Below are 21,059 nucleotides of genomic sequence, written 5' to 3'. Positions count from 1 at the left end.
AAGGAGGGACTTCGCACACTCAAAGGCACTTTGACATTCAGTAGTCCAATTAAAAACAATTTTAGAGCTGCACATCTTCGTTAAGGGAGCGACTACAGTAGAAAAATTTCTACAAAAACACCTATAATAGCCAGCCATACCTAAAAATCGTCGCAACTCTCTCCGCGTAGTGGGCACAGGATATGCAAGAATAGCGGTCACTTTTGCGTCGACCGGACGTACTTGACCGTTTCCAACCTGTTTCCCCAAGTAGGTAACGGAGGCTTTCGCAAAAATCGCATTTAGTCAAATTTAAAGTCAAAGAGGCGGCTGTTAATCGGCCAAAAACACTGTGCAAGGTAGAGATGTGCTCAGTCCACGAAGAAGAATAAATAACAACATCATCAAGATAAATATTACAGTTTGGAACATCACCCAAAACTGTAGACATCAACCTTTGAAAGGTAGCGGGCGCGTTTCGAAGCCCGAACGCCATACGCGTATACTGAAGAAAAGAATCGGGAGTCACAAATGCGGAGATCTTAGAAGCACGTTCAGTTAATGGCACCTGCCAATAGCCTTTCAAAAGATCTAGTTTCGTAATGTACCGGGCAGTGCCAAGGTTGTCAATACAATCCTCTATTCGAGGCAACGGAAATGCATCCGGCACAGTGACAGAATTCACCTTGCGAAAATCAGTACAGAAACGGAATGAACCGTCAGCTTTGGGTACTAAAATGCACGGTGAACTCCACGGGCTATTACTCTTTTTGGCGAAACCATTTGTAACCAGATAGTTCACTTCACATTTCATGATCTCCCGTTTACCTACTGGTGAACGATACGCATGCTGTTTTATGGGGAGTGCGTTACCTACCTCAATGTCATGTTCAATGACAGAGGTACCAGTCGGAACATCACCGAACAAGTTAGGATACTCTTCTATTAAGTAAATCACATCCTGACGCTGGTCGCTAGATAAATAAGACAAATGAGATGATAAAACTTTTAAAATCTCTGAATTATTTAGAGGACCACCACTGAACATCTCCGTTGACATTTTCAACCCATCATCTACATCTTCAGCACCCCTGGTACTGGACAGCAAAGATACTCGTTCCACATTTAACACCGGCTGTACCTGACTCTGGGACAAATCAGTCCCCTCATCAGTTTTCCCAGTTCTAGCTACATATCGTTTCAGCATATTTACATGACACAAACGTGTCTTCCGTCGTCGTTCTGGGGTGAGGACTATATAATCAGTGTCACTCAGCTTACTCTTAATTACATAAGGACCCGCAAATCTCGCAGCCAACGCAGAACCAGGTAAAGGAAGCAACACTAGTACTTGTTCTCCAGGTGTGAAATTACGCACAACCGCGATCTTGTCGAAATGACACTTCATTTTCTTCTGCGAAAGAGCAAGAGCTTCTTTCGCTACAGCACAAGCATTTCGCAATCGTTCACGGGTACGAGAAACGAAATCAAGCACATTATGTTTCTCAGTCACACCAGTGGAGAAAAATTCATCTTTCAGTACTTTTAAAGGACCCCGTACATTATGTCCAAAAACCAACTCCGACGGACTAAAACCAAGTGACTCTTGTCGCGCTTCACGCAGTGCAAATAAAACCAAAGGGACTCCCTCATCCCACTCATTCCCTGCCTCCAGGCAATATTTTCGCAAACTGGACTTCAACGTCTGATGCCATCTCTCCAGTGCGCCCTGCGATTCAGGATGGTAGGCACTGGATGTGACATGTGACACGCTCAAACCTTTCAACACATTTTGGAACATTTTTGACAAGAAATTAGTTCCTTGATCGGTTTGCACAGTTCTCGGCAATCCGAATGTCGTGAAAAATTTTATTAGAGCCTTAGTGACGCTTTTGGCAGTTATATTTCGTAACGGAATTGCTTCTGGAAACCGTGTGACAGCACACATAATTGTCAAAATGTACTGAGAACCGGATTTAGTTCGCGGCAGCGGACCGACGCAATCTACCAAGACGCGTTCAAACGGTTCACCTACAGCCGGAATAGGACGAAGTGGAGCAGATGGCACAATCTGATTGGGCTTTCCTACTACTTGGCAGACATGACAAGACTTACAATATCGAGACACATCAGCCTTCAACCCAGGCCAAAAGAAATGCTGGAGCATCCGATGGTAAGTCTTATTTATACCAAGGTGTCCAGACCAAGGATGATCATGTGCCAAGCTTAAAATATGCTGTCGAAATTTCGAGGGTACCACAATCTGATGGACCACGTTCCAATCATCCGAATTCTCATCTTTCGATCCTCGAGCATTCCAGCTACGCATTAACACAGTGTTGTTCCAATAGAACTGATGATTAAATGCAGGTGACTTTGTGTCAGCACTTAAACGAAATTTCTCTAACGTATGATCACTTTTCTGCGCTGCAGTAAGAACGTCGCACGAAACAGGCAAAAATACGTCAGGATCGGGACGAACAGATTTTTGGATCGAATTAACATCCACATGCTCTGCCACAGCATTTTTCTCAAAAATCTCTACAAAAATAGACTCACCTAAATTCACTTCATTCTCCTTACCGAGATTTTTCGCCTGAGCGCGCGTCGTAACTGCACTAAAAGCAAAAACATTTGGGAAATGTTGTGCAAGCGCATCTGATTGTTGATCAGTAACTGGGATTTGGGTAACATGCACAACTGGCATCACTTTTCCTCCAGCAAGATCATTTCCCATAATAAAATCGATACCTTTCACAGGTAGGGAAGAACGAGCTGCTACATTAAAACATCCAGAAACTAATTCAGACGTCACCCAGACGCGATGAAGGGGGACCGTGATGAAGCCCATTTCTATACCCTGCACAATAGTGCTAGTATCACATTCGGAGCTTGCACAAAAAGGCAAAGTGTCAGACAATATAAAAGACTGAGATCCTCCCGTATCATGCAAGATCTTCACAGCTTTCTGATCCTTAACACAACCAGTCAATGATACATAACCGTCAAACACGAAAGGCTGAAAAAACACTCATCAGGAACTACTGACATCATGGTCTGTGGAGACACACTTTTGACTAAAACTGAACCGCGGGGTTGAGCTGAAAAATCCTGACGTTCATGCTTTCGTTTTAAAATTCGACACTCAGTAATAATATGTCCGACCTTGTGACAATAGCCACACTCTTTACGCATATTCGGGCTAGATGGACTAGGCCTGTCTTTAAAGTTAGAAGAATTAACTTCATTCTCTCTTTGTGAAGTGTATCCTAAATCACTCGCACGCTTTACAAACACAGGTTTATGAATGAGTGCATACTCGTCTGCTAAGACAGCTGCTTGCTGCACAGTAGTAACCTTTTGTTCGTTTACATATAAAGCAGTACGCTCAGGAACGCAATTCTTAAACTCTTCAATGAGCAAAAGTTCACACAAAGATTGATAATCCGCGACTTTACATGCCTTTATCCATCGATCAAAAAGTATACCCTTCTCACGGGCAAATTCGACATACGTCTGAGAAGCGGATTTTTTCATTGAGCGAAAACGTTGTCGGTAATGTTCAGGTACTAACTCATAGGCACGGAGAATCGCATTTTTTACGGTCTCATATTGAACACTTTCCTCCAACGGAAGAGAGGCACAAACTTCTTGCGCTTTCCCTGTTAACTTACATTGTAACATTAATGACCAGACCTCTGTTGGCCACTTCAAAGCAGATGCTATTCTTTCAAATGCCTGAAAATAAGCTTCAACCTCTTTCTCCCGAAAAGGTGGAACAATTACAACATTTTTCGCTACATTAAACGAAGTCGAATGATCAAAAGAATCTGTTAACACAGGTAAAGAGCTAACTATAGGTATCGCAGGAATATTTGGCACTAATGCAGCAGCTTCAACCTCAGAACTAGGTCTATTTTCGCAAGCAATTTTTTTAGATCTTTCTGCGTCATCTCGACCAGACTCTAACTCTAACTTACGCATTTTAATTTTCATCTCCGCATCAATACGGTGCATTTCAAGCTGATGCTGCAACTCATCCTTCCGTGCTTGAGCTCGGTCTTGCGCCTCAAGCTGTAAACGAGCTAATCGTACCTTTAAACGCAAATCTCCCTGATGTACAGGCGATTCATCGGTAGAGAGGGATAAAGGATCAAATTTAGGCAAAGAAAGAGGTGGTAGTCCTACCTTCGCCCCTTCACCGGGACCCGGCGTAACTGGATTGCCTACGAGAGAACACAGTGAGGTAGAAGAATGCAGTGGAAGTTGCTCCTCATCCAGAACAGCTACAACTGCTTCTGCTGATTCAGGAACATCCTCCACTAAAGACAACACACCAACATTAATTAACCCAGTTAACAAACAAGCTTTCAAGTCTTTCTTAAGCAACGTTTTAGAAACAGGTATTTCAAAGTGTCGAGCAATAAGGAACAAATCGTCCTTTCTACATGTTTCCAACACTGCAATACTAGGTTGATTTACAAACTCATTTAAATCAAACGTCGCCATAATAAATTGATGAGCAAAAAACAAACATAATAAATTAGTAGGCTACGAACGACTCCGGACCTAAACCTACCTAACCGAGACCTAACTAAGACCTCTCTAGTCTTCAGAGGGTACCAGTTAAGAGGCAAGCCTCTCCCCCGGAATACCTCCAAAAACAACAAACTAAAACAATAAAGAAAACAATAAATAGCAAACCGTAGTGAGAACCGGCGCTAAGCACGGCCCCCCTGGTTTACTCTAACTACCCGGAGATCGCGCCCAGCACCACTAACTTTATCTGCTCATCAAACATAATTACCGTAAACTGAGATCTCGACGAGCCCCCAATTTATGTTACGAACCCTTTTGTTAAAAGTGGCTACGTAAGGGTTTCGCAACATAAAGAAGGACACGTGAAACATGAGTACACTGCATTAACATTTATTATACTCACGAACATATAGAAACTCACCAAACACGTATCACAGACACAGAAACATACTTCACTTCAAATAATATGAAGGTAACAAATATTAACAAGACGAACAGCAAAGTAATTTAACTAAATCAAAAGAAAATGAAAAGCTTGTTTGCTGGTTCTCCTCTCTCCTGCCATGCTCCGCTTCAGTGCCTTTATTATAGTGGATCCAAAACGACTCCAACGAGGTGCAGGTGTATAATGACACACAGGTGCGGACCTAATAAGGAGCTCAGACACAGAGAAAAAAAACAGAGTCATGACGTCATTACAAGGAGAAGAAAACACGAGACACAAACCGTAACAGAGTCATTGAATCATTCATTCAAGAGATTTGTTCAAAAACGCTGATTCATCCAGTAATGAAACAAGTGAAGTCTTTATGAGTGAGTCATTGAATCATTCACTCCAGAGATTTGTTTAAAAACACTGATTCATCCAGTAATAAAAAATGAAGTCTTTATGAGTGAGTCATTGAATCATTCACTCAAGAGATTTGTTCAAAAACGCTGATTCATTCAGTAATGAAACAAGTGAGTTTTTATGAGTGAGTCATTGAATCATTCATTCAAGAAATTCGTTCAAAAACACTGATTCATCCAGTACTGAAACAATGAAGTCTTTATGAGTAAGTCATTGAATCATTCATTCAAGAGATTTATTTAAAAACACTGATTCATCCAGTACTGAAAAAAGTGAAAATATTTATGAGTGAGTCATTGAATCATTCACTCAAGACATTTGTTCAAAAACAATGATTCATGCAGTAATGAAACAAGTGAAGTCTTTATGAGTGAGTCATTGAATCATTTACTCAAGAGACTTGTTAAAAAACACTGATTCATCCAGTAATGAAACAAGTGAAGTCTTTATGAGAGAGTCATTAAATCATTCATTCAAGAGATTCATTCAAAAACACTGATTCATCCAGTAATGAAACAAGTGAAGTCTTTATGAGCGAGTCGTTGTATCATTCATTCAAGAGATTTGTTCAAAAACACTTATTCATCCAGTAATGAAACAAGTGAAGTCTTTATGAGTGAGTCATTGAATCATTCACTCAAGAGATTCGTTCTAAAACGCTGATTCATCCAGTAATGAAACAAGTGAGTTTTTATGAGTGAGTCATTGAATCATTCATTCAAGAGATTCGTTCAAAAACACTGATTCATCCAGTAATGAAACAATGAAGTCTTTATGAGTGAGTCATTGAATCATTCATTCAAGAGATTTATTTAAAAACACTGATTCATCCAGTACTGAAAAATATTTATGAGTGAGTCATTGAATCATTCACTCAAGACATTTGTTCAAAAACAATGATTCATCCAGTAATGAAACAAGTGAAGTCTTTATGAGTGAGTCATTGAATCATTTACTCAAGAGACTTGTTAAAAAACACTGATTCATCCAGTAATGAAACAAGTGAAGTCTTTATGAGAGAGTCATTAAATCATTCATTCAAGAGATTAATTCAAAAACACTGATTCATCCAGTAATGAAACAAGTGAAGTCTTTATGAGCGAGTCGTTGAATCATTCATTCAAGAGATTTGTTCAAAAACACTTATTCATCCAGTAATGAAACAAGTGAAGTCTTTATGAGTGAGTCATTTAATCATTCACTCAAGAGATTCGTTCTAAAACACTGATTCATCCTGTAATGAAACAATGAAGCCTTTATAAGTGAGTCATTGAATCATTCAATCAAGAGATTCGTTCAAAAACACTAATTCATCCAGTAATGAAACAAGTGAAGTCTTTATGAGTGAGTCATTGAATCATTCACTCAAGAGATTTGTTCAAAAAAACTGATTCATCCAGTAAGATAACAAGTGAAGTCTTTATGAGTGAGTCATTGAATCATTCAATCAAGAGATTCGTTCAAAAACACTAATTCATCCAGTAATGAAACAAGTGAAGTCTTTGAGTGAGTCATTGAATCATTCACTCAAGAGATTTATTCAAAAACACTGATTAATCCAGTAATGAAACAAGTGTAGTCTTTATGAGCGAGTCATTGAATAATTAATCCAAGAGATTACTCCAGTAATGAAATAAGTGAGTTTTTATGAGTGAGTCATTGAATCATTCAATCAGGAGGTTCGTTCAAAAACACGGATTCATCCAGTAATGAAACAAGTGAAGTCTTTATGAGCAAGTCGTTGAATCATTCATTCAAGAGATTTGTTCAAAAACACTGATTCATCCAGTAATGAAACAAGTGAAGTCTTTATGAGTGAGTCATTGAATCATTCACTCAAGACATTTGTTCAAAAACAATGATTCATCCAGTAATGAAACAAGTGAAGTCTTTATGAGTGAGTCATTGAATCATTCACTCAAGAGACTTGTTAAAAAACACTGATTCATCCAGTAATTAAACAAGTCAAGTCTTTATGAGTGAGTCATTGAATCATCCACACAAGAGATTTGTTTAAAAACACTGATTCATCCAGTAATGAAAAAGTCAAAGTCTTTATGAGTGAGTCATTGAATCATTCAGTCAAGAGATTCGTTCAAAACACTGATTCATACAGTAAAGCAACAATTCAGTTTTTATGAGTGAGTATTGAATCATTCATTCAAGAGATTGTTCAAAAACACTGATTCATCCAGTAATGAAACAAGTGAAGTCTTTTTGATTGAGTCCTTGAATCATTCATTCAAGAGATTTGTTCAAAAACACTGATTCATACAGTAAAGCTACAATTCAATTTATATGAGTGAGTAATGAATCATTCATTCAAGAGATTGTTCAAAAACACTGATTCATCCAGTAATGAAACAAGTGAAGTCTTTTTGATTGAGTCCTTGAATCATTTATTCAAGAGATTTGTTAAAAAACACTGATTCATCCACTAATGAAACAAGTCAAAATCTTTATGAATGAGTCCTTGAATCATTCACTCAAGAGATTCGTTCAAAAACACTGATTCATCCAGTAATTAAACAAGTGAAGTCTTTATGAGTGATTCATTGAATCATTCACTTAAGAGATTTGTTTAAAAACACTGATTCATCCAGTAATGAAACAAGTGAAGTCTTTATGAGTGAGTCATTGAATCATTCATTCGAGAGATTTGTTCAAAAACGAGCATGGACGTGGGCTGGAGCCTGGACGTGGACTGGAGCCTGGACGTGGACTGGAGCCTGGACGTGGACTGGAGCATGGACGTGGGCTGGAGCATGGACGTGGGCTGGAGCATGGACGTGGGCTGGACGTGGACTGGAGCCTGGACGTGGGCTGGAGCATGGACGTGGGCTGGAGCATGGACGTGGGCTGGAGCCTGGACGTGGACTGGAGCATGGACGTGGACTGGAGCATGGACGTGGGCTGGAGCCTGGACGTGGACTGGAGCCTGGACGTGGGCTGGAGCATGGATGTGGGCTGGAGCATGGACGTGGACTGGAGCATGGACGTGGGCTGGAGCATGGACGTGGACTGGAGCATGGACGTGGGCTGGAGCATGGACGTGGGCTGGAGCATGGACGTGGGCTGGAGCATGGACGTGGACTGGAGCCTGGACGTGGGCTGGAGCATGGACATGGACTGGAGCATGGACGTGGACTGGAGCATGGACGTGGACTGGAGCCTGGACGTGGGCTGGAGCCTGGACGTGGGCTGGAGCCTGGACGTGGGCTGGAGCCTGGACGTGGACTGGAGCCTTGACGTGGGCTGGAGCCTGGAAGTGGGCTGGAGCCTGGACGTGGGCTGTGGCTTGGCTATGGATGTGGGTGGGAGAGGTGGTCGCTGGACTCTGGACAGGTCTGGCTGGGTTGTGGTGGGTACTATGGGATTGCCGGGCCCCTCTTCCACAGTCCCCACAGTAAAAGAACACCCGGCCAGCAGAAGTGCAAAGTCAATATATTCTTCCAGCGTGCATGGGCCATTGCTCTCAGGCATCAGGTAACGTAATGAGTCACTTAGGCCATTACAAAAAATGCCTTTGAGATCAGCATCATTAAAGCCAACCTCATGGTAGTCCACAAAAGTCCACAACATAGTTCTCAATGGGATGCTGGTCTTGACGTAGGCGCAGGAGAGAAACTGCTGGGTTCATGGTTGACGGTCTATTATTCTGTAACGAAGTCCACTGACGGCAAGCTTCAGAACCCAAGTGCAGTCCTTTATTAATAAACTCCAAAACATAAAACAAAGACTTGACTTGACTTGACTTGACTCCATCAGAAACAAAGACTTACCAACAAGTGGGTTACAACATACAATAACAGACAAAGACACATGGCAAACATGAAGGCTTAAATACACACAGATTAATGACATTAACATTAACAATGCAGAACCTTGAACTGAGGAAAGGTGAGAGCTTAAATACACATGGAATGATAATCAACCGCACAGGTGTGCACAATCAGAAACAACAACCAATGAGAACTCAAATGGCACAGGGAGAACAAAGCAGAATATGACAATGAAACTAAACAAGACCAGGTCATGGTATGCATCTCCTTCACTGACCTTCACTGACATTCACACAGGTCTCCTTGTTGACGATTCCAAGATGGCGGCACGTATGATGTCCCTGAAGCAGCCGAGCTGGATCTACTGTACATGTTTATGGTTGGCAGCCCTAGCTGTGGTGAATGCACAGGTAAGTGCACTCCCTTAGACAAAATGTGGAAGTGTAAACAGATGTATTTCATGAGATTAAGGATAAAAATTCTTTGTATATGATTTCATGAACCATTCTTCCAAAAATAGGAAGTGCTACAACTCAAACCTAACAAGCTTCAGATTTTAAGAGACACCAAAGAAAACACAAAATATCTAGGTAAGATTGAAATGTTACAAAATGTGAATGTGCTATCACCAATATCACAGGGACAGATTCAAAATCATTAGAAGGACAAATTGTCTCAGGTTACGTATGTAACCCATTTCCCTAAGAAGGGAGCGAGACGCTGCGTCATGGTAATGAATCTGTGGGAATGCCTGCTGCGGAACCGGTGTCTGAAGCACGTGTGCCAAAAAACACACCAATTCTGACCTGAATTGATTTGGAGTGATTTTGGAGGGGTGTCCCAATACTTTTGGCAATATAGTGTATATGTTCTAGCACTGCCCAAATCAAACCAGACTGTGTGTTTTTTTTTTATCCGTTTGCTGTCTTGTACACATATCGAAGTATGACGGAAACGTCATGATCAGAGCTGTTTTCTTGGTTGTGTGTTAAAAGAAATGCTCACTGCTGTGGCACCGTACAAACACATCCAGTGTGAATACTCTCACGCGTCTGCAGCTGCAGTGACGGTGTAGTTTGAAGTAACGCTTACTGTGTGAAACAGCCGTGAAAGATAACAGCTCATAGATTCCAATCTCTCAACTGAGGATGTTTTAAATTCCAGAGCTCCCAGCACAAGAAAATTGTGTGACCGGCCATCCGATTGAACTTCAACTCTTGAATCGGCATGAATCGCCGTAGCAAGAGAAGGTCTTTCTTCAGACAATTAGAATCTGGGTATTCTGTGACATACGTGCCGCCCATTTATGGTCTCGCTGACTCGTCACACTATGTCACCGGACCCCAATCACTTCATGGCCACAGGTGTATATATCAAGCACTAGGCATGCAGACGCTTCTACACACATTAGTGAAAGAATGGTCACTCACAGGAGCTTGGTGTACAGAACCTGTGGAGCTGGAAGGGTGAGGGTGATACAAAGGGGACAATGGGTTGACACCTTTTTTAGCATAGGGCAGGGCTTTCAAGTTTTGAACTGAGTTCAGAGTGAGATTTTTGCGAAATTTGTAAATGGAAAACAAAAACAAACATGTAATTCAACATTTCTGTGTGTGTGTGTGTGTGTGTGTGTGTGTGTGTGTGTGTGTGTGTGTGTGTGTGTGTGTGTGTGTGTGTGTGTGTGTGTGTGTGTGTGTGTGTATAGTATTAATTCTTGCATTTCTCTATTTCAAAGATGTCAGGGAAGAGGCAAATTAATAATCCATAATAATTTAGATTTTTTTTCTTCAGAATTTACTGTGTTGTAAATATAATTTATTTTGAAGCAATAGTGTCACCAGTGTTCAATCAGCTTTGAGGAATTTAAATCTGCATATCTTTGATATTTTTACCTTTTATGAAGGGCATTTCCCCATAATCTTATTAAATAAAGGCTATGCTTCAGCTTTCATTTTATATTCTTAAATTTGATCCATATATTAAATTAGAATAAAACACTGTAGGGCTAATGCCAATCAAAATTGAATCATTTACACTGAAACATTTTATGAGATTGTTTTAAATATTTTTGAATATACAAATAAGAAATGTTGGAAAGAAAACATTAAACTAAACCACCAGTAGGTGGCAGAATGTAAACGTTGTTGTTGCGGGAATATCTAAATCTTACCCGGATACAGCAATGATATTTTCTGATTGGCTGTTCGGTAGCTATATTTTTTATTTGATTGGCTGGTGCGTGGCAGGGCCTTCTGAACCCACTTGATTCCTCTTAATAGTGGTGCAACTTGGTGGGCATTATCCTGGAAATTTCTCTGCGTGAGAAATACAAGGTGTGGCGTGTGAGCGGGTTGAAATGCGTGTGTCTCACGCCCTCTGCGTGAGACTTGAGAGCCCTGATAGGGTCTGTTCTTTATTTTGATATATTGTATGTTCAAATATTCAAACAACAAAATATTCTGGGGGCCAGAAACCTTTGTGTAAATGATCAAAAATGCGTTAAACATTATTCATTATCACCAGATGTAATTTTGTTCATATATATCATAAATATATATAAATATGACCTTTATTATTTACTGCAGCCTTGGCATCAGAGCCCATTGAAGTGGCAGCTCTGGGAAGACCTCTGTCTCCTGGTATGCTGTATGACTGCCGCACGGATACCTTCATTCCAGGTGCTTTAGCAACCTAAAATAAATAAACAAATAAAAGGTTATTTTCCCCTCTTCACCAAATGTTGCATCACTAGTGCTTGTGTAACAACACGATAAAACTGCATGTTTCTTCAACAGTGCATTGTGTTCTCATACGTGACTGCTAAAGCCATTTCTCATTTCAGGTGTTACTCTGTGGGATAAGAAGTCACTGAGTGAAGATTTGGACACCCGTCCACAGCCCAAGACAGATGTGAAGTTCAGTAGCTCCGACTCTCTCTCTAGTAAGGCCAGTCTCCTGGATGTAAGTGCTTCCCTGAAGGCCAGCTTCATGGGAGGGTTGGTGGAGGTGGAAGGATCTGCCAAGTTTCTGAATGACACCAAATCCTCAAACCAACAGTCCAGAGTAACAATGCATTACAGTGAAACCTCCAGATTTGATAAGCTCACTATGAGCCATCTGGGCCACATCACCTACCCTCAGGTGTTTGAGCAGAAAACTGCAACTCATGTGGTCACAGCTGTTCTCTACGGAGCTCAGGCCTTCATGATGTTTGATCGGACATTTTCAGAAGAGGAAGACGAGCAGGAGTTTGATGTGGTCACACCTGTACTGTACGGAGCTCAGGCCTTCATGGTGCTTGATCATACATTTTCAGAAAAGGAAGACAAGCAGGAGATTGAGGGAGAACTGAATATCATGGTCAAGAAGATCCCTGGATTTTCTATTGAAGGAGAAGGAGCTGTAGAAATGACAGATGCTGATAAGCAAAAGGCTGAGAGAATTGCTTGCACATTTCATGGTGACTTCCACCTTGAGCAGAACCCCACCACTTTCCTGGAGGCCGTAGATGTGTACAAGAAGCTCCCCTCTATCCTGAAGGAGAATCCACAGAATGCAGTTCCAATCAAAGTCTGGCTCTATCCTCTTTCTCTACTGGATTCAAAAGCTGCTCAGCTGGAGAGAGAAATAAGCACACGTCTGGTTTCCAACACTGAAGATATAATGGAGGAGCTGGGAGAAGTAGAGAGGACATACAACGACCTGTCCGGAAAAACACTGGTGAATGCTTTCAGTGATGTCAAAGAGAGGCTGCATTCATTTCAGAGCTCATTTAGCAGTTACAAGACAATGCTCCTGAAAGCAGTGGCCAGGGTCTTGCCTGCTATACGAGGAGGAGAGATGGAGGAGAAGTCACTGGAAGATGTCCTGGAGACCCACTACAGCTCCCCTTTTAATGCTGACAGGCCTAACCAGTGGTTAGATGGTGCAAAGTCTGAACTTAACCTCTTGAGTTCTCACACCAAGGTACTGAAGAGAATAAAAACTGAAGACTCAGAACGTCTCAACTCCATCCTCTTTGATCCTGATATTGATGTTGTGGTGTGCTTGACCTTCACATCTCTGAAGTATGAAGACCCGTATCTTTCAAACCTGACAGATTTTCTGAAATCTGACAAGTTTAAAGAGCTAGATGGGGAAAAAAACATGGTTTCTGTGGCATCTGAGAGAAAGTGGTTCAACGATCCTGCTGTCATCTCAAAGATGAAAGAAAACTTGTCTCTTTTCAGAAGTTTTTCAGAGGCTAATAAAGATGAAAAGAGATACAGATTCGTTATGTCAGCCATCTCTGATCCATCCAGTCCAGGCTCCTCCATCCGTCTGTATGAAAAAGGGAAGCTGACAGACACTCAGTTCCAGCCCGTGTCAAAGCCTCCCCCTCCAGGAGTGGTCGTGGGGGACCGTGTGTCCCTGAAACTGCAGAAGTCCCCGACTGGAGAAACTGTGCAGTACAGAGTGGAGTACCAGAAGAGAAACGGGGAACACTGGCATGTCATAAACACACCTCATGAAGACTTTAAAATGAATGAATTGCCGTTTGGAAATAGTTACATGATCCGCTACAGGATAGTGGGTAAAGTGGGAGTGAGTGAAGCCAGTGACATTATCGGCCCCATGGAGTCTACATTTATGTGCAGTAATCCTTAAAAAAATAATAATAATTTGCTTCACTCACTCAATGTTTGTACTGATAACCATATTTCCTAACTGGTGTGGCTATTAATAATTATAGGGTACAATATTAATGTAACAGGTTGTAAAGTGTTTCCCAATTGACTGTATATATGAACGTCTTATTTGCCTCGTTCATGTTGTCACAAAAAGTCCTTAAAGACAGAGGATATCATGTATTTGATGTCAGATGTATGCTACTGTACTACTGTGGAGATCATGGGCAGATGTAACAAACGCACATTTCTCTGTATGAAAACCAAAAGGACAGTTAAAAATATAGCTAACATAAAAATAAATGACTCATAATTAAAAGTCCTGTTCTTTTCCTGATCGTCGCCTTGTCGTCGAGACACTGTTGTTTTCATCCCGGAGTCAAATCACATTTGTTTGGCCTTCAGGGACGTTTGGACTTCAGCTGTACTTTGAGCACATGCATCTCCCCGTTTTGGTAAGGGGCGTGACCTTTCCGGGCAATGTGCGCATAGCTGCTGTCCAATCACAACACGGGAACCGCTGGCACAATCAGAACTCGTTACGTATTTCTGAAGGAGGGACTTCATAGAACAGGGAAATCTTCGAGCCGTTTTTAGGACCGTGAAAACAGCGGTATACAGATAAGTAAATTGTGTGAAAAATACTGTGTTTTTTTACACGCGAAACATGAACACATGTTATATTGCACACTGTAAACACAATCAAAGCTTCAAAAACACAGGAAAAACGGGACCTTTAAAACAAAACACAAACAAACAACAAATTCACGAGTTCACACTTACATATAATTTATGGAGAGTAATTGAAATGCGTATTTGGCTTGCTGTCTGGGGGGAGGGCTTCGAGCTCGGAATTTGGCCCGAACCCAGAGTACCCCCAGTGTATGTAAGTGGTTGATAAAATAAAAGTGTGGAGAAGGGGTGGTGGAGGGATGCTAGAAAACTGTCAATAAATGGAGGTAAGACTGCTGCGTGTATATATACCTCTTACTGTTGATTAGCACAGTGCTCTCCACCTGTCTAAATTATCTGAACGTGCTCCTCCCGAACTATGTTTATAAAACATCATTAATCAACTTAGAACACAAAAACTGTTAAGCTTACAGTATCATGGCATTTATGCAGAAAGACCTCAGTCATCCCTGAAAACGAAATGATTGATTAATATAAATATCTTTAACAAATGCAAAACTCATCATTTATATTCTTTAATAATAATCATTATAAATTATTCATAACAAATTCAAAGCATACAGAAGTTCATTGTGAATCTATAAAATAAGGTATGATAAGTTCAAGCTTCAATGATAAAAAGAGAAAGACGTGAACAGATTCAATATTTTTAAATATACTGTATGAATTAGTTCAGCACATCATGACAGTAATATTACAGACAACACAACTCTCACGGAGTACAGTTCTAGCAGGTCCAGTTGTTACCAGCAGGGGTCTGTATGTTTGTGTTGTTTGGGAATATACCTGTGTCAGCAGATCTTCTGTCCTGTTGGATAGTCAGGTCATGCTTGTGCAATCCTGTAAACATAAGAGCAGTTATCAGTAAAACCGACTCATTCCTCTCTCCACGTGGTTTTTGTATAGGGGGGCGCGGGGCACACAACTATTTACTAGGTGCCATATCAACATTATTTAGAGAAAATTTTGGCAAAATTTTAAAAATCTTTGGAAGATATTACTGAACATTTATTTGACCATTGCAAAAGTAAATTTCTAACTTCAGTTTATTTTTGATCTCTGTTTTTTGTATTTGTTTAAAATAAGACAAATCTGATATTATATTAATCTTATATCAGTTATTTAACATTTGAGATCGTTCTTTAATGATCTAACAGCAGAAGACACGAGCCGAGGTTAAATCCCATTTGTGGGGCATGTGGTCTCACTGAGCCCCTCTTAGAACTACGCTATTATATTCTATACCTTTATGAAGAAACCATGAGAAAAGGGTGAATAATGACTGAGAGTCAATGTTCAGAAATTATTATTCATTATCATTATGTTTTTAACTATGCTGAATAGCTGTATTTAATGATGTGTTTGTTGTCAAACTCAAAAATCAGTATATTTTTAATGATTAAAAGATGCCATTATTTTATTTTAAAAAGTTAATAATTGTATTTCTGTCAGGTCCATTAAGTCAAGAACACACATGACAATAAAAATGATTTAGAAATTTTTATTGAATTGCAATCAGTTGATGAATTCTGAATTCAATTTGTTTTTTGGCGGTCAGGCTCTGTTCAGGGAGTCCTCTGACCTTTCATGAGCACCATGAAATAGCAGAGAGTCAGAGGACAGCTGCAGCATTAGGGAATGCTCACACAGTTTAGAACTGGGAGAGCTTAACTATTCCCCCCATACAAACCACACCTGCAATCCTCTTGAGAATAAAACAAGAGGATGGAATTAGACAATTAAAATGCTTAGACGTCTTATGAATGGATTACGAATTAGTGCAATATGGTTTTGTTCTCCAGACCTTTCATGAGCACCATGAAATAGCATTGAGTCAGGGGACAGCAGCAGCATTAGTGGACGCTCACGTGAATTAGGACTAGGGGAGCTGAACTATCCCCCCCCCCCCCCCCACACCATACCAGGCAATCCTCCCTGGCTCTTCCACCTAATTGAAGAGACAGCAGGGGATACAAAGCAATTTCATCCAAGTGAAGCTAGCAGGAGGAATGCAGCTACAGTTATTGATACGAGTAAATATGCGATATGGCTCTGTTCTTAATTCCCTTTCATTATCATGGGGAGCTCCATGAAATCCAAAACAGGGAACAGCAGCAGCTTCTAGGGGCAATCCGCCTATTTTATAGACTGGAGAGTAGCATAAATCCCCCCAACAGACCATACCGGGCAATCCTCCCAGGCTCTTCCTTCTAATCGAAGAGCCACGGAGGATCCAAAAGTGTTTCGAGAGAAGGCAATCTATCTGATTTTAATTGTAAAAATCCAATCAATCTACGTGAAGCTAGCATGATGAATGTAACCAGCTAATGATAGAAGTCATTTATATTTATATATATATATATATATATATATATATATATATATATATATATATATATATATATATATATATATATATATATATATATATATATATATATATATATATATATGCACAGATACTGAAGCTATAATATTACATTTCTCATGCCACGATCAGAGAGCAGCACTCATAGCTCTCTAATGGATGCTCGAGCATCGGGCCAGATAAAACGTTCATAAGCAGATGAAGACAATCGCATGAATGGCCTTCAAATGTAGAGACAGGAGTGGAGGACACTGCAGTTGTAGCAACCATTATACACAAAGAATGAGCCATATAACGCTCTGAGGGAAGCTTGCAGTATGCATAGCGGCGGAGACAGGAGGAAAACCAGGCTCTGGACACAACCTTTCCCTACTCCAAGGCAAATAATGGATCCTGCTGACCAGCTTGTGGATGACTTCTCAGGTGCTAACATAGATGACATAAAGCAGAGTCAGATTCAGAGATAAAACGCCGTTCATCCCCTTTCCTATCAGTTTAGTGTGCTTAGAATTATGCTGAAGTGCTAGGAACAAATTGATACATAAGAAATGTGGGGTCATGTGGCCACGTATCTTAGCAATATATCAGGATAAGGTCCAAAAACACCTCTATCAGCTTTAATAATATCAATTCCCATAGTGCCTATAGCTTTAAGAAAACGCATATTTCCACATTTCCAATAGCGACTTTAACTTGAAGCAAGAATTTCCAATTTTATTTATTTATTTATTTATTTAATTTAATTTATTTCCTGAGTCTAAGGGTGAATGAGTAATCTGTACAAGTTGATACACCATAAAAATAGTGTCGTGGTAATCTTTAATCAAATCTGAAAAGTAACTTCTAACTCTAAAGTTCTACTCTAAAGTTAGTTACAACTTAAGAACAAGTGTGTTTCTAATAGCACCTACAGCTTTTAAAAACAAGCATGTTTCCAAACTCTACTATAGCTTACGATATCACTTTAAGACAAGCACATTTCCAACATCTATAGCTTAAGAAAAAGTAGTTTTCCAGTAGCTATATTGCTTAAGCCAAGCATGCATCAGACACTATAGTTTTAACAACAAACGATTTCCAATATTGATTATAGCTTTAAACAAGCATGTTCCTGATATCAACTATTAATTAAACAACAAGCGCTTCCAATATTAATTATAGCTTTAAGAACGAGCACTTCCAATATTAGTTATAGCTTTAAAATTGATTATAGCTTTAGTAATAAGGAAAATTCTGTGTTCTTAAAACTAGCTAATATTGTAAATGCTTGTATTAAAGCTATAATTAATATTGGAAGTGCTGGTTCTTAAAGCTGTAGCTACTATTGGGATGCTTGTTCTTAAAGTTATATTAAAATTGAAAGTGCTTGTTCTTAAAGCTATAGTAATATGGAAAATTGCGTGTTCTTATAGATTTAAGAACAAGCACTTTCAATTTTAATATAACTTTAAGAACAAGCATCCCATTAGTAGCTATAGCTTTAAGAACCAGCGCTTCCAATATTAATTATAGCTTTAATACAAGCATTTACAATATTAGCTAGTTTTAAGAACAAGGATTTCCAATATTAATTATAGTTTTTAAGAACAAGCATTTCTGATATTAGCTATAGCTTTAGAAACCAGCGCGTCCAATATTAATTATAGCTTTAATAACAAGCATTTCCAATATTAGCTATAGTTTTAAGAACAAGCACTTCCAATATTAGCTAAATCTTTAAGAACAAGCCTTTCAATAAAAGCTTTAAGAACAAGCATTTATATATTAGTTAAAGCTATAAGAACAAGCATTTCCAATATTTGCTATAGCTTTAAGAACAAGCACTTTGAGTATTAATTATAGCTTTAAAAACAAGCATTTCCAATATTAGCTATAGCTTTAAGAACAAGCACTTCAAATATTAATTATAGCTTTAAGAACAAGCATTTCAAATATTAGCTATAGCTTTAAGAACAAGCACTTCCAATATTAGCTAAATCTTTAAAAACAAGCATTTCAATATTAGCTAAATCTTTAAGAACAAGCATTTCATATTAGCTATAGCTTTAAGAACAAGCATTTCATATTAGCTATAGCTTTAAGAACAAGCATTTCCAATATTAATTATAGCTGTAAGAACAAGCACTTCCGATATTATAGCTTTAAGAACAAGTACTTCAAATATTAATTATAGCTTTAACAAGCATTTCCAATATTAGCTTTAGCTTTAATACAACGCTTCCAATATATAGCTTTGATATCAGCACTTCAGATATTAATTATATCTTTAAGAACTAGTGCGTTCCCAATCTCAACTATAGCTTAAGACAATATCCAATAGCAACTTTAGCTTAAAACGAGTTCCACATTTACAAATATACTTGCCACTATATGCCACTATAGAGACAGAACAATATCCATAAGCCTAGCATTTTACTGAAACGACTAAGCTTAAGCAAAGCAATGCAAATACCATTTTCAATTACGTTGCCAATTACCTGATAATTTTTAACAGTGTTTTAAAATTAACTTAGCTTCATGAAGACACAGATGAATGAGAGTGAAAATTGCCTGCTGAGACATAGGCTTGATATACTTAACTTGTGGAGTGCAGATTTCACTGAAATTGTTCTTGAGTCAGCCACAAAAGTTTTAAGTATAACTTCAGAGAGTCCATGAAAATAATGCAGCGATGCAAACTCCAAATTAGTAGTGATGGGCAGACCGAGGCTTCGTGAAGCACTGAAGCAGTTGAAGCAAATGTGCCATATTGTTTCGAAGCTTCGAATCAATCCGACACCCGTCTCTACAGCGACATCTAGTGGTCACTTGCATGTGTTGATCTGAAATACCTTGTCAATGATCCATGAAAAAAATTAAAAATATTTTTTAACATTTGTCTGACAACTACATGATCTTGGTTGTGTAAACTGTAGCCTCCTCATTGTGAATAACTATAGTTTTTTGTGTGGTCATGAAAAATTTACATTAATAAAATAAATAAAGCCACAATGTGTCACATTTGTTACATACATTTTTTTTTCCAAAAATATTATTTGCTCTGCTGTTAATATATAATAAGGAGTTAGCTGACTTCTTTTATTACATATAATTTCTCCAGCCTTTAAAGAAATCCTCTCACATGGGACACTTGTCCTCTGCACCCTCCAAAATGCCAGGATGAGCTCTTCAAATGGTGCATCAAGGCTAGCTGCCTATCACAATACACACATCTCACTTTATTTGGTGTTTCCAAATGGAAATGCTCCCACACCACAGATGTACGGCATCTCTTGTAATAGACAATAACAAAGATAACTTCCTGATTAAGTCAAGTCAAGTCAAGTCAACTTTATTTATATAGCGTGTGACGAGTCTCTCTGGGCATATCAGCGTCGCCCTGGCAACCAACGCACGGCACCTGCACGACCTCATCACGGGCTGATCGGTCACAGCTGCACCCGATCAGCGAGAGGGTGTAAAAGCCGCTGCCGCTCTCACTTGAGCAGACACCCGTCTCATGCTGAACGTGCTGGAACTAACCCTTTCTCTCTTACCTCACAGAAGGCAGCGAGTGACCGACAGCCCGACTGAGCACGCTTGGACACCCACCTTCACGAGCACGAGGACTTCACAGGGACACCAGCCACGACGACAGCACGCACCTTTGTTTCACCGTTAGCACCTATTCCCCAAAGTGTTCACATTAAATCCACCCTCCGGGGTTCACTTTCACGAGCTACCTTGTTGTGTGATTTCTCACCCGTGACAAGCGCTTTTAACAATGTAGATTGTTTCAAAGCAGCTTTACAGTGTTAAACAGGAAAATAATGCAGCATAATTTTATTCAGCTGTATAGCCATTCTGGAAAAATTTCAAGTATCATACAGTGACAGTGTGGGCTTTAGATCAATAATTTGATCAGTAATTTAGTTTAAATGGTTAATTTAGTTTATTATTTCGATGTATTTCGATGTTTAGTTGAAAAATGTAGTGTCCCCAACTGAGCACGCCAAGCCAGAGGCAACAGTGGCAAGGAAACCAAAACCCCATTAGGTGACCTAATGGAGAAAAATAAACCTTGGGAGAAACCAGGCTCAGTCGGGGTGCCAGTTCTCCTCTGGCCAATTAACAAACAGCGTATTATTATTATTATTCTGGCAGTTTTACAGCTCGGAGGTCATAATAGATCAGAATATTCG

General features: G+C 39.6%; 1 protein-coding gene across 1 annotated transcript in view; it reads left to right on the top strand.

Moving 5' to 3' along the window:
• The window catches only part of LOC307129815 (neoverrucotoxin subunit beta-like), a 49,898-nt gene extending 35,113 nt beyond the window's left edge, over nt 1-14,785 (top strand). The window contains exons 2-5 of the mRNA XM_079822573.1: nt 9,448-9,560; nt 9,671-9,740; nt 11,736-11,828; nt 11,993-14,785. Coding sequence (XP_079678699.1) covers nt 9,471-9,560; nt 9,671-9,740; nt 11,736-11,828; nt 11,993-13,797 — 2,058 coding nt within the window. The 5' untranslated portion in view covers nt 9,448-9,470 and the 3' untranslated portion in view covers nt 13,798-14,785. The remainder of the gene's footprint in view (nt 1-9,447; nt 9,561-9,670; nt 9,741-11,735; nt 11,829-11,992) is intronic.
• The last annotated feature ends 6,274 nt before the right edge of the window (nt 14,786-21,059 follow it).

Source organism: Gobio gobio (genome assembly GCF_949357685.1).
Source record: "Gobio gobio genome assembly, chromosome: 7".
NCBI classification, from domain to species: Eukaryota; Metazoa; Chordata; class Actinopteri; order Cypriniformes; family Gobionidae; genus Gobio; species Gobio gobio.
This window is presented reverse-complemented; position numbering and strand designations above follow the sequence as displayed.